Consider the following 18,449-nt stretch of genomic DNA (forward strand, 5'->3'; position numbering starts at 1 on the left):
TCTTTTCACTGTTGTCACCAGCAGTTACTTCTCTTTTGCTGCTGTAAAGGGAGAGAACTTGTCACTTTCTTTCTAGATTAGTAAATCTGATCTGAAATGAAATGTCATTTTTCTTGCTTTCTTTTTTTATTTCTGTGTGGGAACAGATTAAAAACATAATGGACATGTTTAACATATGAAAACATGGGGTCATATTTCAGTACCGTTTTGAGAATGAAAGGCTTTGTTTATGTACTAAAACATTAGCATAGCTGGAAAGAATTAGCTGGCATTTGAGTCTACAGTTTGCAACAAAATACTAGTTTTGAAATAATGGGCTCTTTTTGAGGGTGGAGGAGATGATATCTGAATTCAATGTCTTTGCTGTACTGATGGGAAACTTAGAGCTGTTCAGTTTACAAACTCAAACCTCGAATAGAAAATTCCTGGGATAACAAAGGAAAAATAAATGTGACAGATCAGGCTAGACTTACATAAACATATTTTAATTATTCCAGTTTTATTTTTCTAGCAACTGCCTCTCATCTATACCTATCGGAATAGCCACCTTAATTTTAGGTAGTTGTGAAGCATAAGTTGGTGAAATTATTTTTATCATATACTTAATATATAGGGTGGGTTGAAACATTTGTCTCAGTGTCAGTGGAATGCATCAACACAGTCTCCCAAGTGTTTTGGCATGGTTCAGTCTGTTTCAAAAGCTATAGCTGGAATAAAGACCTGCATGATATAGGTCATGTTTGATTCCTGCTCTGTTCTGATTCCTACGATGTTTGAGGTACTTAAGATGTTGCTGGTGGAGTCCTGTGTGGAAAATTTATACCAGAGGCTTACCTGGTAGCATTTCATTCAGTGTGCATGTAGTTTAGCTCCTTCTTTTCAGAATTAAACTAACCATCGAGGAGGACCTTTTGGGTGTCCGAAATTAGAAATACCAAAAACAGCGTTTAACTCTGAAAGTTTTTTAACTGGGCTTTCACATTGCTAAAAATAGATCTAGTGCACATTATTAGTTGTATTAGTTGTGCACATTATTAGTTAGTGCACATTATTATCTAGTTCACATTATTGATTGCTCTTTCATTTGAATCTTAATACATATATTAATAAATAAATCTTAATGTATTTCAGTACAATTCTGTCTTTTTGGAAACATTGTAGAGAGTACTGTATAAATGTTATTTTCTTTTAGGATTTTGGGTGGGTTGGTGTATATATATCATGAAAGGTGTTTCTGTTCTGGAGCTTTGTGAATTGCTGTTCTGTGTGGTGTATGTAGGTTCTTGTCACTGACTTTATTAACACTTAAAAGGCTGGGGTGTGAGGAAAAGACAAATAATCCATAAAAAAGAGCTAGACAAAAAGCAAATTTTGGACTTGAATTACTGTTGGGCATTCAGTATAATTAATCCAAGGGATGTTATTTCCTTGAAACCCCCAGACTCTGTGATATAAATATAATCCTGCTATGTCTGTCTTCAAGAAATGTTGACAGACGTAAAAATCTGTTAAGGTCAAGCAGAATGCTTCAGGTAAATTTTTTCAATACATTAACAACTAGTACCTGGGAGATATTTGGTGAAAAAAGCCCCTAGGTTCCACTGATACTGTATTTCAGTCTGGCTTATAAAATGTGCTTCATGCTGATTTTTCAGTACCTTATCTGTATTTTCTTGTTGCAGAAATGGAAAGTGGGGGAGGGGGGCATAAGGACTCTCGAAAATATAACTGGTAAGCCAAGTATCATGATTAAACATGGATATGTCAGATAAGGTGATGGGAAGTGTAAAAAGATATGCTGCCTTTTCCCCCTAGTGTATCTGTAACATTATGACCAATGAATTTGTCAAGTGAAACAGCACAGTCTTCTTTGCATATCATTTGAACTGAGAGCTTGCTTTGAAGAAGATAAGCAGGCTGTGTTGCCCAGAAGAAATAATGATGCTAATTTATCTTTGCCTGTCCTTATAGACACAGCAGTGTGTATCAGTGTTGAAAAGGAAATAGAGAAATAACCGAGCTACAGCGTGCCACCTATTCAATGCCACAGCATCATTAATGGCATACGGGGTTCTAAGAAATATGGGTGGTCTTCGAGTAGTGATTTATTTTACTTTGTCTCAAAGTATGTGGAGGAGTCTCCTCTGATAAAAGAGTAGCTGCTGCATGATGCCAGAATAAATGCTCTGGCAAATTCTCCTTAGTACCGACGAAGCGATGTTGTAGGCCTTCTGCTCCGTCACCATCAGAAGTATACAAACAAGGGTGAGAGAGTCTAAATGGAAAATGTTTACCAACAGCTTCTAACTATCCATATTTATGTTCTAGCCATGGGAAACTTAGAAGCCTTTGTCAAGTTTCTAGAGGGGAAGGGATTACAGGATGTTTATTCCTTAACTCTGAGTAACAGAGTAACTTGCCAGGAGTAAAAGTTAGCCTTTTACAAAAGGGAAATCTGGTGTTTTACAGAGGTAATTGATGAGCAGTTTGATCAGGGTTTGAGCAGTTGATGATCAGGGTTTCCGATGCATTTCCCTGTGGTCTTTTATAACGTATTTTATAATATGTTGATGCCTGATATCTGTTTTTTGCTCTAATACGTGTATGTCTAGGAATTTGTAGTATATTGTTTGTGAGTTTTTTTGTTTATCAATTATGAATGGAAGGTTTTTGTCCCTGAATGGAGACATTCATGTGTAAAGGCTGTTTGACTGGTGCATGGTATGTTTGGAATACTTACTGATCTACAAGTGAATTGCAGTGGAACATTTTTCTTTGTCAGCTAGATAAAAGCATTCCACAGCGTGTTGAGTCAAAGTGAGTGTCGGAGCGCTGGCGAGGAAGCCGCAGCTGCTACCCTGCTCCAGCAGCTGGGGATGTGGGAAGGCAGGGTGACAGACCCCTGCGGGGCACCAGCGCCTGCGCCGTGAGAGAGGAATGATCAGTGACAGAAAATACTTCAGAGGTGCTACTGTGCTTTTACCAAAATTCATATTAAATTAATGAGTTGCAGGTCGTTTGTCTGATACAGATACACAGGTTAATACAAGTCTTCATATTTAATGTATGTGTCTTTCCAGAGGTACGGTGGGAGAAAAGAAAAGATGTTTACTGTATGTTCCAACTGTAAGTGACTTTTCTATTTGAGGAAGGGTTTTACATATCTGTTCTTGTTCATTAGTATAGTGTCTTTTTAAAGCTGCCGAGTTCTCTGCCATTCTGTTTAGAGTGTGCATAAAATTATTTAACACCTTAACTGTGTACGTAAAAATACACTGTGCTTTTGACAAAACTCTTAACCTGAAGTGATGTGGAGAGAAGCACGGGGACTTGGACAAGAGGTATCAGCTGGAAGACATAGCTGCTCCCCCTCTGAGGGCAGCAGGAAAGGTGCCAAACCACCCCTGAATATTTCTGCTTAACCAGAGGTGGTATGGGGCAGGCAGGGAAGGTATAGTCTGTGCGAGAAGTTGCTGAGGTACTTGAAAGGTGAATGCTGCTCTTTGGTGCTCTTGCCTTGCTGGGGCTGCTTGGTTATTCTTTCCGTCAGCCTGGTGGGACGGGCACCCACCGCAGTTGGCTGGGGAAGATTGACTGATTTCTTGTCTTTGCATCTGCAGTTGATTTACACATCACTTTGTTTCACCATCACTTCCTACTTGCTGCTCCTTGTCTGATCCTGAATGGATGGCCCTGAAACAACTGATTAAGGCCTGCAGCCTTAACCAAAGCCAGTGCTGGCTGCACCTTTACTACGGTTGAGCTCAGGTCAGTTGAGAATCCAGCTGAAGTGTAGGCATGCACTTCTGCAGCATGCAGAAGCATCTTCCAAAATGTGCGACATTTGGAAGCCAGACTGTCCACAAAAGTCACTAACATTACCTAAATAAGCATATTTCTATTATTATGAATGTAGGAAAAAATATTTTTTGTATTTTCTAACATAGTTACTTTAAGAGGAAAATGCACATTTTAAGGGGAAAGTGCACATGTCCTTTGTACAGAAAGGCTCAGAGCTTTCCCTGCCAGCATTAGTAATGAGAATCAGGATACGTTTTGAGACTTAGCTGGTAAGAACTGTGAGGCTCAAGCAGCTCTATCAGGATGAGGAACCTCTGCTATCTCTGAGTGGATTGTTTGGTTTGTGAATTAATTCAGCTGCAGGCACAGAAGGAGCTTCGTGTGGCTCAGTGTGGGTACTCTGCTGCGTGCCCCTCGTGGTTCTCTGCTCAGCCGTGTATTGGAATATACTGCTGAAATACAGTGCAGAGAATGCACTGCATGCTCGTCTGTCTTCCAGCATGATCCTGGGCCTCCCTATCAATGTCTGTATGTTTTGTGTATGAATAAAAAGTTAAAATGTATGGTACTCCAAAGCACGCACTGTATGCGTATGAGAATCTGAGGGATTTAAGGGCCTAAAATATAATGATTTCAGAAGTATTAGTTAAACAGAATAATTTCTGTGAGGATCTTGAGATACCAGAGGTTCAATAGGGTTGGACTAAAGCTTGGACATTGAAATTAAAATGAAGTCATTAAAAAAGTAAGAAGGCAATAGAGTGTTCTCTCCCAGCTCTCTGTTTCATGATGTGAAACAAGCTCTCACTGACAGCGTTTTATTACATAATGGTGCTCCTCAATTTTCTTCTAAACGGCCAGTGTTACCCAATGTAGGAGAGTTCTTGCTCTAGGTGGGCATCAATATGGTGAGCATTGCATATTTTGTTTGGGATTCTTATGTTTTGGGAAGTGTTCCACAGATTCTTGTGGGATCTCCAGCGTGGGCCTCAAACCTCCTTTCAGACGTCGATGTCTGTCTGTACAGCTGTCCTTCTTTCACCTCAGTGAGGTGACGCTACCCCTTTGTGTTTCTAGAAGGGGGCAAAGTCAAGATGGTTTTAATATTTCATTGTGTATTTTTGTAGGAATGAAAAAAGCAACAGGGTAATTGTAAACCGTGCCAATAAAAAAAAATCTCCATTGGTTTTAATACCAGGTAAATATTACAAGTACAGCAGAGAGGCTTGGAGTAGGTGACACTAACAGTTACTAGCATTTTAAACCTTGTGACCATTAGTCCTACTCTGATAAATATTAGGAAACCAGGTGCTCAAAATGACGGTGCTCACAGGCATTCGGTCTTTTTACTGCTAGTGCAAGTAGGGCCGAGCTGCTGTGAGGAGAGGAGTGCTGGCCCGGTGTTGACAGAGCAGCAGCCACCCTTGTCTGCACGTAGTTGGCTTTGTTAGGATTTACTGCATCTCTTCAGTGTGCGTATTCAGAGAGCAGCTGCAAGTGCTTGCATTTAAAGAATTGGGTTTCAAGATAGCATTTTTTTCTTAATCAGCATGTTATATTGCACATGAGAAGTACAAGGAAAGCACTGAAGATTTAAGAGGATGAGAGGATTGAGTCAATCACTTGAGCTTCAACTTAGTAATGCAAATCTGGCTTTAAGTGACCTTATTGATGTTTGCTCAAAGTAGCTTCCTTTTGGTACAAATGGCTGAGCTTTGTTGTAGCTATTGTACAGGTAATGTACTGTCCCTTTAGAGATTGCCTTTGTATCCCAGCTGCAACCTCTCTTTGCTGTAACAGTGAGTGCCTGCAGAAATGCCTGCAGCTAAGATGGATTGCATCGACGGGCCTCATTTGATCATCTGCCAGCAGAGACAAGAGGATAGGCCACAGGGAAAGGCGGGCCCGTTTCGCTATCCCATCTCTTGGAAACTTGAGGTTTTGACTATGGGTGGATGACGATCAAGTAGAGAACTTGGCACGAGAGGTCGAAGGCCATGCCCTGGTATCTGAAGGGCTCCTAACGAGAGGTCGAAGGCCATGCCGAGGTATCTGAAGGGCTCCTAACCGCCTATGTGGCCAGTGCCCTGAGGGGAGATGGTGGCCTCGGGGTGCGAGGGGCTGCAGGAGGAGGAGCCGTGCCGGCAGGGTGCTGAGCACCATGGCTGGAGGTGGTGGCATCGAGCAACAAACAGTGCCATCTTCTGGGAGGAGTCGGCAAGATGCCCTGTGGTCAGCGATGAACAAGTTTTTAAGCGGTGGGGGTTTTCGTGTGTGTGTGTGTGTTGGTTTGCTTTCCCCCTGGAATAGGTGCTTTGAAAAACCAAATGCCAAAAGTTGAAAGGCAGCGCTAATGTCTGGCAGTGCCAGTCCACATCTTGAACCTGTGAACTATCACTGATACCATCTAAAAAGAAATGTTTTAAACTATGCTTTGGAGTCCGTTCAAAAGAATAAAAATTTTATCAACTGCTGAGCAGTACTGCAGAGAATTAAATGGCCAAAATTAAAGGGCTCAGTCTTTTTTGTACTCTAAGGACCGCTGTTATTTTTGTAAACATACTTTGTAAAATCTAAATAATTGCCACATGTTTTCTCATAGAAAGCATAGTGACCTATAGGAAAAATAAAGATCCAAAATAGGAATTATAAGAATGATTACTTTGTCTTTTATTGCTTTTAAATTGCTGTAACTCCTTCCTTTGGGGATGCCAGAAGGGAGAAAATGTTTTCTATCTTAAAGTTTTGTCCTATAAATAATTACATTTGGAAAACATTTACCATGGTCTGAAATGTGGGATAACAGAGTTACTAAAATTATCCTAGCAAGTGGAATGTAAGATTCAGCATTTACTGAGACTCATTAATAGTGTCTCAGATCAATCACCCGAACTCCTATTTGGAGGAAGTATGCAATTTTAGTAACACTGATGGAACTATATGGGAGATGCAGGTGACATTGAGAGTAGGGCTTTTTTTTTTTGTTACATACTTTCTGTTAAATAAATAAACACAAGCAAAAAGCCAGTAGCAAAGAATAACCATTATGGGTGGAGGGGAAAAGGGAAATCAATGTATTAAAAATTTTTATTGCCAAAATAAATTAGGAGAAATGAAGCTATATCCAGAATGACGAAAGTCTTTGAGTTCTGGATAGAAAAATAGATTTGGAATTGCTTTTATTGCATCATGGTTGACAACACAGTATAGATAATTTACCAGTGATGATGCAGTGGAATAAGAAATTCTTTAAAATGAATAAATAAATCCTCTGCATGTAAATTGTAAGTCTGTTCTGAGACTGTCATATTAAGCATGCTATAATCAGTACATTTTGTATTCCAGAGAGTCTAATTTTAATGATTGTGGAATCTGAGGTATCTGGATAGTATAGTATTTAACTGCACAGTTAATTTGTAGTTAAAATGCTAATTGAATGTGCATTTATTTTTTCAATATTAGTGTTAGTTTGGTCTGTCATACAGTATTTAATAGATAAAGAAAATAATGTCTAATTCTTCTAGTATATTCTGTATGTTTAACAACAATGTCAATTGTTAGTTTGTAATTTTTTGTGTTTAGGTAAATCCTCAGTATTATGGTTAGGACTTTCATTTCTGGCATCTGGAAGTGTGTTGACCCAAGTAGTCTTGACCCATCTTACTGTGTTGATTAGTAGTTTATTTGCTTAAATGCAATTTTAAGACTTTCTCTTTTTGTTTTGCAATTTAGTAAGTTACTTCATCCATGTTTTGGCACTTAAGTGTGTATAACAATATTTTGCTTTAAACTAGTTTGAAAATGTTTCTGTTCACTTTGGAACCACTGCATGTGGATATTCCTATCAACTCATAACTTGTTTGGGAGACATTTCAGTATTGCAGTGCTGTAATGGACACAAAGTTATTTAGTAGGCTTTTTTAGGTTGTTGGTGGTGATCGCTGTTCTTTGTGGCTTTTTAATTGTATTTTTCATAATCACTAGTCCTTTTGAAAGTCCGAATTCAAACCATCTGCTGGAGTTGTTGTTTAAGACAGGTGAACAACTATCTCTGAAATGTCTTTGTTAGGTTTTCCGTGGATGGCACAGTATCTTACGATGCAGGTTGTCATTACATTTAAAAATCCTGTTCCAAATATCTGGAAAACATTATGTGAATAGACGAGATCGGTTAAAATAAAAATTAAAAAATCAAGAAACCAGTTTAAGAAATGCAGCTCACATTTCACCTGCACCCTTTTTCCCAAGAGTGAGACTTCTCAGCAGTGGTAGACAATGTGAGAAGCAAGGTGGTAACTCAGCACCAAAGTACCTAACTGTCTCTCCTGGATTTCCTATGTCATTATCTTGTTTTCTGGTTGATAGGAGGTAGACTAAACAAATGGTAGTATTTCTGGAAAAACAGATCAGAAAATGTCTGGTCTTCAGAACTATACTAATTATAATATTTTTTATTAGTAACAGAAAAAGGTAGTGTTTTTTTCTGTGGTGGGTGGTGTTTTTTTGCCTTTTTTTTTTTACTGAATACTGCATATTTATGCAAATTGCAAGACACCAAAGGAATTGATAACTTCAGTCAAGTCATCTATATTGAAATAAAAAATTAAGGATAACGTATACTGTATAAACAGTAGTTATGTCCTCATTAAACAACATCTACATGTTCCAAAATTATGAATTCTGCAATATAGCAGTTGTTGATATTTGAAAAGCTGCTCAAAGATTTTTATTTTTTCCAGGAGTAGTTAGGTTCAAGTACAGTGGAACATGTTACAGTAAAACAAAGTTTACATAAAACTTGGGGTTTCTATTCTTCCTCTGGTCCAATAGTAGATTTTTTTAAACATCAGTTTAATAGTATGTAAAATTTTTTACTAAAGCTTGAGAATTTTTTACCCAAATAATTTCTGTCAAGCATCGACTTAAATTTAACCCAGTTTATTTTATTTTACTTTTTTTTCTTTTCAGTTTATGGTATGAGACTTTTCTAAAACCCTCTAAGATATGTATCAGTACCAGTTAATGATAGGAAACAGACAACTTGTACTTAATTTTAAGGAAAAGTTAACAAAACATAATGGTTTTGTCAGTTATGGGTAAGCAGATACTTTCCTTGGCTAAAACTTGCAGGCGGTTTATTCTACGTCCCTTAGATCTTATGCACTAGTAAATTAATAAGCCTGACTTTTCTTTCCATCTTTTCATATACAGGCAGAAGGAGAAGACAGCCTTAAAAAGATGCAGCTGATGGAGCTTGCAATTCTGAATGGCACCTACAGAGATGCCAACATCAAATCACGTAAGCATGTTATAATCTTGAGGGTCAGTGCAACAGTAGTATTTGAAGGTTTCGATTCTTAAAGCTGCTTTCAGGTAAATGGACAGTAACAACTGTGTAGGAAAACAGCAGGTAGCCATTACAGATGATCTTCTGTAGATAAGTTTTGCAAGTCTTTTGGTGTTTTGTGTTTTGTTGTTGTTGTTGCTGTTTTTTGTTAATGTGTTTCTTTAAGAACAACAGGTCTGGGCTAAAATATTTACAAATATATAGTTCAAACAAAATTCAACTCTTAAGCCAGATTTTTCTATTTTACAATTATTTTTTCCTTAATATAAAGGGCAGTGGACTCCTTTTCAATTATATTTTGAGATTTCAGTTTGAAAGTATTACAGATGTTCAGGATACTGTGAATACATTTTTCTGTATTATATTCCTTCCTTTCATCTTGCCTTGCATGTGTTCCCCTAGTGTTATGTTTTTTCCAACAATTCATCAACTGATTTCACTGCTGAGTTCACAGGGATCAGTGATGTAATGAGCCATTTTTACAATTTCTTCCATTAGATTTGTGTGAGATGCTTTTGCAAACACAAGTATGTGTAGATTTACACTTGAAAATTAATTATATACACCTACTAAAAACAGCATATACCTGTTATGTGTGATACAAATTATTTTTCTAGATTAAAATCTAATTTCTGCTTCTGCAAGTGTAGTTTCTGATACTGTTCCAAAGTAAACTTTTGCTGTAGCTACGATACAGATGTCAAATGTAAGCACGGATAAATCAGCCTTTTCACTAAGGGCCTACTGATATTTGCAAATTTGTTTCCCCACACAGACTCCATTTCAGTGTTGAATATGTTTAAAGCTTGGAATGTGGTTAGGCCAATTTGAGAGTGCTTACACCAGTGTAATTTTTCTGATTCAAAAAGATACGTAAGCGAGGGCTTTTACCACCACAATGGTGGTGGTAAATCTTCACCCCTAATGAACATCATAATATCTAAAGCTAGCTCAGTTTTAAACCTATTTGAATCCCCAATCTATTGCAAATTTATGAGTGAAATAGCTTTCAGAATAAATTCATGCAAACTGTTGCACAGAAATCTTTATATTAATTTGAGCGATTTCTTTGTCTGATCTATTCCCATCAGTCTATTTTAACAGTATAAGTGGGATGATGGATTTTTTTCATTTTCTGACTAGAGATTTCCACAATAATATTCACATTTTGGTGATAAGACATTTTCATTGTTTGTGTTTTTGACTTTACTGAAAATTGAGGATGTGAAATCCATAGTGGTTTATTTTACTATAAAAACAGAAACAAAAATTTTGGTGTTTTTTTTTTTAATTCTACATTGCCTGAGCATTTTTGAAATAAATCCACAAAACCCACCCTCTCAAATATGAAAATCTTTCCCATGCATTTCTCTTCTCAGACCACCTGTAAGTTAATTAAATCAACGTAGATCAGCAGTAGTGCATAGAAATCTTTGTTCTAACCAATAGAATAGAACAGTTTAATATTGACTCTTACCAGCTGACCTGTGTTAGTGTTTAAGAAGTTGTTCCTATAGTATGCTGACAGGCTTCAAATAATTAAATATGCAAGCGCTGTGCAAGACAAAACAAAAAAGCAAGACTGTAGTAATCTTCTGTAACAAAGAACATGTTATATTTGGGGAAAATTGATGTGAAAAACATTTTGAGTATGTCATTCATGCTACAGTAGGAGCGGAGATGCATTGTTTTTCCAGATCCTCTTTAACTTCACTGATCCTGGAAACTAGAATTGTATATATGTTTAAATACAATATAAGAGATACAAAACTGTAGAACTCATACAGTAGCTCTGCATAACTGAGTATCTGTGGACTCTATAGTTGCACTACATTTTGTACTCTGTATTTGATTATGAAGTATTTTCCTTGTATCTCCTGCATGCATCTCAGTCTCATGCAGTCTTTATAGCATAAATGAAGAAATGTGGTCTAAATGGAGCTTTTGTGCTGTGTAACCTGTTTGAGAAATCTACCTCACTGTTTTACAATGGCTTTTTTATTTTGCATGTTCATACTTAATCACACTGGAAAATGGAAAGCTGTTTGCATTTGAATGGTGTGCTTTGGCACTGTGTGATCAGCGCATGTACTAATGATTTCCTTTTATTTTTCTTCTTTCCTACTTTTCCCCTTTTTTCCCATTCTTTCCACGTTTTGTACTGCTATCTCCATACTTTCCTCTGAATTTCTTTGCTTACTGTAGCAGCCCTTGCCTTTTCTCTTGCAGCAACAGCCCAGGCTCCAAGGATCATTACTGGGCCTGCGCCTGTTCTCCCACCAGCTGCCCTGCGTACTCCTACGCCAGCTGGCCCTACCATAATGCCTTTGATCAGACAAATACAAACCGCTGTCATGCCAAACGGAACTCCTCATCCCACCGCTGCAATAGTGCCACCAGGACCCGAAGCTGGTTTAATTTACACCCCGTACGAATACCCCTACACGCTGGCACCAGCTACATCAATCCTTGAGTATCCTATTGAACCTAGTGGTGTATTAGGTAAGACTCTTATCTGCACATGACTGGAGAATACATTGCATATGCTTTCATGATATTTGCATATAGAGGTCATGCGTCTCAAAGGAAAAAAAAAAAAGGAAGCTATATTCCTACCTTAGAGATATCAAAATTGCCTAGGAAAATTATTCCAATGGTGTAACTCAAACATTTTAACATGTTTTGCATTGTGAAACGTGTTTAGTGTATTAGATTATTGAAAACAAAATCTTAATGTTTGTGTGACACTAGATGGTGGATACATAGACGAGGAAAAAAAAAAGACATTGACATCTATTGTATGTAATTTGTTCTCCAGTAAATACCTGACTTGTTTGTGGTGTCTTCAGCATAAATTAATTTCCAGTTATCTTTGGAAGAGAGAACTTTCTATTTTGCTGTATCTTTTTAGTAGCCAAACTGGAGAGAATTGAAAGGTGTTTTTTTCAGTTTGCTTAGGTTTTTGCTTCTACATTTAGAACACATCTGATCAATCTCTCCTCAGTGTTGGAAAGCTGTTAATCATTTTGTAAGCAGAAAAGAATTTCAGTGAATAAATATATAAAGGAAACTTAAGTTCTGAGCAAAGGGTGGTACAATCAGCAACTTTACTGATGGCTTATTTTATATACATTGGATTGAAATGTCCGTCATTCCTAACATTTCAGGCCATTGGCTTGCCGTATGAAGGAGAGAATGATAAAGCAGCCGTGACAATTCAGTTAACTGGTCAATATGGAACAAGCAGTTCCAATAGTTTCTTCTTTCCCTATACTCTGCAGAATATAAATAATCTTTTCTCTTTAGTTTGTTCTGAACTGCATATGACCTTGGTGCTGCATGATGTTGATTTTATAGTACTTTGATCTTAGTTTGTTCAGTGGCAGTTATTGATTTACGCAGATTCTAAACATCTCTAATGAACACTGGACAATAAGGTTCAAAGTCAATATTTTGTTGAAAGTATTGCAAAAAAATCAGTGTTTCACTTAAACAATGAATAGTTGTTTTCTGTATGTGTGCATTGTACAGTAAAAAAGAAAATGTATTTCAGACTTCTACCTTTCAGAATTAGTGAGCCACTAACAAAATTTTAGTAGGGCAGAAGTATGTAGTAGGTCTGTCTTTGAGCAACTTATAGTTGTTTTCCGTTATCCCATAGCCAACATCTAGGGACCATGTGATAATGTCATCATTCTTTTATTTCCCACAAGCATGTACATGCTCTCCCCAGCTCCCCCACCCCCAATCTGTGAGTCCTTACTGGCACTTGCAATATCTCCTGGAGTAATGTTGCAGTTACAGGCATCATCATCACAGTAGCTATCAGTTGCTGGTTAGTTAGTAGCAGTGTCCTCTCTTGAATTTGGTTAATATCAAGTAAAGAAATACATCATTCCATTGTAATATATTAATATGATGCAGGGAACTTTCATTGATTTCTCACAGAATTCTATATAAAAAGAGAGGAGGGGAGAATTACTCCTGAAATGGTAGCTGAAGCTAAAACAGATCTCTCTAAATAAACTTACCTAAAAAAAAGGGAAAAGACAGGAAAAAATCACCACACCCCTGTTTATGTAGCACAGAATCGATGACTAATACATCTGCTCTATAATCTGAGCAATTGCATAGAGAATTGAATTAAATAAGGTTTTGGTCGAGTCCTGCCTCATAATACACTCACGCTCATAAACAATATGCTATATTTTGTCCATTTTCTTGTGGACTTCTAAGATGTCTTAAAATAGTTCTGTTAAAAATGACAGAGAAATGTGTCCCTATTAGTATTTTGGGGGATATTGATGTTGGGATCAAATTTTAGTTGGTGACTAACTTTTAATTCCCTTCCTTTTATCTTTAGGTATGGCTTTCCCAACGAAAGGCTAAGAATTCAAGAACGGTCTTAAACTGATCCTTCATCAGATCTGAATTTTAACAAATGCTTAGTTTCAGCAGCCTTGAAAAAAGCTTGGCCTAGCAGTCAGTGACTTACTTGCACTTTTTTTGCACATAGATTTAAAATAAAATAGTGCTATTAATTTGGATTAGCCCCTATTATTACAGAGTAGCTGTAATTTATGAGTGTATAGTAGTATACTGACTGCTAAGTGTTCTATATAGTGTTTGCTTTACTAATCACCTAATTCATTGCAGTTCATACTTATTGACTTAAAGTTTAAAATCACAATCTGTAGGCTTGAAGAATTGCTTTAAAACTTTTTGTGGTAGAACTGGAAGTGATCTTAAGGTTAGCAAATAATTGTCAGTATTAAAAGATGGCATTATTTAAAATAGTCCTGCTGCAAGAAAGGCACTTCAGTGAATATGTGACTAGTAAAGCTTAAATGTGCTTGGGTCTAATAGATTTCATGAAATACTGTAATTTTGGGATTGTAAATGAATGGATTAAACAGGTTAAGGCCAGGATGTTTAAAATAAATGCAATATTAATCTGCACAGATAAACTTCTTAAGGTTAAGATTTGAAACTACTGTGCCTTAACTTGTTGCTTTTCTTAAAATGAACTTTTGTAGTTAATGATCATTTAAATCCATTTTGATAAACCTGCTGTTAATGTTTTCTTTGAATGTTTTCTAACTTTGTCTTGGTAATTGCAATTTAACTAGGTGCGGTGGCTACTAAAGTTCGAAGGCACGATATGCGTGTCCATCCTTACCAAAGGATTGTGACCGCAGACCGAGGTTAGTTTAGTTCTGCAGTTCTCGTTTGTAAGAAGTGCTTTGAGTGTACATGAGATTTGCAACACCACAGCTGGTTAACCAAATACCATATTTTGACATTTGACATTATTTTTTTCCTCAAAAAACTGAATAGTTAATATTTTAGAGCTTTGGGAATGCTTGTGGTTTTTTAAAAAATGTTGTAAACCTGGCTTTCCTAGCTCAATTAAATATGTAAACTTTGTCATATATTTAATATAAATGTTATAACAGATTCCCTTTTTAAAACTATTTAAAGATCCATCTGCATCAGGAAACACTATGAATTCAGTGCTGCAATGATTAATTTGTGCCAGCCCCCCTGCCCCATTTGTTCTTTTAATTGGTGTGGAAATATCAGATTGGTGTTGCAAAATAAAATGAATGGATGGTTGCTTAATGAGAAAGAAGTAAAGGAATAAATGCCTCCTGTCTGTGTCTGGAGAAATCTGAAGATTTAGATTCCTTCTTTCCAATAAACTTTTGAGCCACTGTACTGTATATTATGAGGAGGATGCATGTTCTCAGATACCTAACTGAATTCAGAAAGGTAAGGGCTGTGAAGATAATACTTCAAAAGTTGTTTCAGTTTGAATTAATAAGGGTGGAGGAGTGGAGGGTGTTTTGGTTTTTTGACCAAAATCTATTTCCTGGTATTTGCCTTTTGCTGCTAAAACGTGTAACCTGAAGGAGAAGCAACTTTTGAAGTCCTGTTGGTGAGATGACATCCAATATTTGGGCATCTCTCTTTAACTGTTGAATGGAAAGTAAATCTTCATTTTTCTCCTGTTCCTCAAACACAATGTCTTTGGACCCCTGAATGAAGTATTTAAGCTTATTGAGAAAAGCGATATTTTCGGTTTATTGACATTGGCTAGGAAGCAGTGTGTGGGCTGAGCACAGGAACTCCTGAACTCTTATCCCATCCCTGATGCTGACTCAGTGTGGGTTTCAGCAAGTCATTCAATCTCTGTGTGTGTTTCCCATCTGTAAAATAAGGATAATAATACTTCCCTACCTCACAGGGGTGTTGTGGGGGTTCTTGTTTGTACAGGGCTTTGAGGACACAAAAGCGTTATGTGCCAAGTATTATTATTCATCAAAATCAGTGCTGTGCAGGCTTACATGATATTGTAATACTCAAAAGCCAAATGCAGTTGACAGATCTGACATCTAACACTGACTACGCTTCACTTCTTGCAACCTCCTATAAATTGACTACAAGAAACGACACAGATTTCAGTCAATACAGTGAAAAGGGTCCTCCTGGATACTTGTTATGTTTATGTAACACTTTTATCTTTCACATGTACGAATCATTGCTTTACAAAAAAAATGTAAAGCTGTGGTAACAAGACACTACTAAAGTTTTCCAGAAGATTGCTTCTTCTTGAACCTCACACTATTTACAGCCCATTGGCTCGTTCTTATTTCTTGAAAACTCCTCAATGGGCAACAGGGCATAATCAGAATAAGGTCCCATGTTGACAAAAAGAAAAAAGAAAAAAAAAAGAAAATGATAGATTATAACCTATCTTCTGACAAGAGCAATGGGTGTTAAGGATTTAGTTCTCTTTAAAAGTTTAATTTGATGTTTCAAAATCAGTTTTTGCTAAAGGTCATTCTTGATCTGCAGTGGTAGCTTCAGTGAGAGTAAAAACTACTTAATTGGTTAGTTAGATATTTGACTGAGACAACTAGTAGACACATTGGTAAAGAACAGATCGGGGGAAGCATAGACCATTTTTTATTTTGCTTTGATCATTGTAGTATTTAGTCAACATATTTTAAATATATTGTGAAGGGCCTAGATATTTTGTCTGGGGTTGCCACTTACAAGTCACTGAAAAAAAGTATTGGTTTCATTTCACCTTGTTTTAAAATACAGCCATTTTCTGATAATATAGTGTTCATCTCTAACCATACTGAAAGTCCATTCTATTTAAAAAATAAATACAGATGGCTTATCTCCTATGGAATAAGTCATGCATACCTCTATCTTTCTGCATGAAAACCATGCTGATATTTCAGGTGAATATTATTTTAGTCTCATCTAAATAATACCCGGGTGTACTCAGAACATTACACAAAGTTAATTTTACAACTGTACTTTATTTTATTTTGAATCTGAAATCCTAGGTTATCACTACACAGGTTTAAGTTTCACAAAAGGATTTGAAGAGCATCATTCAGCAGTAAAACAGATTCTTTAATGCGTTAAAATCATCTTGCAGAATTAATCTACTATCAATATTTACCATCTTCACTTATTGGGTTGTTCTGTCACTGATATACTTCTATAGCTATAGTCATGAAAAAAACAATGTCAGCAAACCGAAATATTTTTTTTTTCAATGCAGAAACTTTTTTATATAGTTAAATGTTGCTAAAATTATATTTGCATTCATTGGGTCTAAAGTTGGTTATTTCAATTCTAAATTGATTTTCAGATGACTTTGTAGTACTACTGCATTCACTTCTTAAGTAGGTTTTTATTCTTTGCGTAGTTCTTTTTCTAGAGATAAGCACTGCATTTAAAGCAAGAATCCCCGAACGTGTAAATGTTTTTCTCTTACAACTAAGCATTTAGAATTGGTGAAGGGTTGAAAAATATAGCTCATTTTAACTAAGAATAAAACCCCAGTTTATAAATAATACAAAATTGAATTTGCATATAACAGAGAGACTGACTGATTTAATTGTAATAAACTGTAAATGGTGTTGCACAGTTGACAAACCTGTGTGTACTGTAGAAGGCCAGAGACTTGGCAGAGGATGTATCACAGGTGTACTGGTATTTTTAAAAGGTAGCTTGCTTTGATTATAAACTCCACAAGAAATAATAATGCTGAGAATATTCTTGAATGTTTTATCCAAACCAACTGTCACATAATTTATATATAAATTTTAATACAATTTAATCAAAATTGTAATCAGTATCAAAATGCTTTAAGAGTCTTTGTTTCTAGTATACCTGTAAAGTGGTGAGATTGTGCCACATGAATATTTATTTTTATTTTTGCTTATTTTTTGAAACAGCCGTTTAATTTAAACAAATCCCACCTAGCATGATTCTGAAAAAATTCAGGGAGCATGTGGTCTCATTTATGTTACAGTAGTAATTTTTTTTTAGTGTTTATGAACTGTATCGTAAATGATAGGCCATTTTTGTTATGTGAAGGTAAATCAACCCGCGAGAAAGATTTCTAAATCGATGCTATCTGTGAATATTACACCTACTGGACTTCATTTTATGAAATGGCACAAATCTGACTTTGCACTGAATACCTTTCTCACTTTCATCTCCTCTGCCTTAGTCAAAATGGCAACAGTACAAAAACTTTATCAACCTCAGAATTTATTAGCTATGGTTAAGCTGTTGAATGAGTCTTAAAAAATAAAAATGAAAAAAAAAAATCATACTACTGTTAAGTGGACCAAGTTTGGTGAAGGAGAATGTGAGAGAATGATTAAAGAAGGAACAGCTCAAGAACATTGGGAATGATAACTTTCCACTTGAGAACTTTTTTATGTTTTACTGTAATTTGTTTGTGTTTTTGGGTTTTGTTTTTTGTTTTTGTTTTGTTGTTTTTTGCAAAAGAAAATAGTATTTACAGGTGGCTTCTTTTAAAATATAAAAATATAAAGCAGGAATGTATATGAAATGTCAGATTTTATTGTATTTGCAGAGTATTAGCTTTGAAAATGAATAAAGAGAGCTGTTTGTAGTTTTAAAATGCCTTATTAGTATCGATTAGATATTTTCTCTATTTTTTGATGTACTTAGAGCTTTTTAAGTATAGAATTTAAAATGGCAGGACTTTTACAGTGTTTACATGCAAGTGCATTTTATAAGTGTCCTATATGTGTAAAATAGTAGTATTTGGAACGGGAAGATGCTGGCTAAAGTAATAGGCTTAGCGTTTCCTGGTTCCCATGATGATGCCTACGTTGCTAGACTACAGTTTAGTACTGCTTTGTATCATGAGGCCAAGAAATTCCATGTTGTTTGTAAATAGAATAAATGAAAGGCAATAAAAAATTTATTGAACAAAAAACCCTTGTTTGGCCCCTAGTTT

General features: G+C 36.2%; 1 protein-coding gene across 20 annotated transcripts in view; it reads left to right on the forward strand.

Annotated features, from left to right (window-relative positions):
- The window catches only part of QKI (QKI, KH domain containing RNA binding), a 160,565-nt gene that overhangs the window by 129,498 nt on the left and 12,618 nt on the right, over window positions 1–18,449 (forward strand). For 6 of the 20 annotated variants that reach the window (XM_040553415.1, XM_040553411.1, XM_040553420.1 and 3 more), the window contains 3 exons: window positions 9,013–9,100; window positions 11,354–11,650; window positions 14,278–14,352. In XM_040553415.1, coding sequence (XP_040409349.1) covers window positions 9,013–9,100; window positions 11,354–11,650; window positions 14,278–14,352 — 460 coding nt within the window. Of the gene's footprint in view, window positions 1–9,012; window positions 9,101–11,353; window positions 11,651–13,511; window positions 18,429–18,449 lie in introns of those variants that run through there. The other 14 variants (XM_040553417.1, XM_040553416.1, XM_040553426.1 and 11 more) reach the window with 6 other exon arrangements.

This window comes from Cygnus olor, chromosome 3 (genome assembly GCF_009769625.2).
Source record: "Cygnus olor isolate bCygOlo1 chromosome 3, bCygOlo1.pri.v2, whole genome shotgun sequence".
In the NCBI taxonomy this organism is placed as follows: domain Eukaryota; kingdom Metazoa; phylum Chordata; class Aves; order Anseriformes; family Anatidae; genus Cygnus; species Cygnus olor.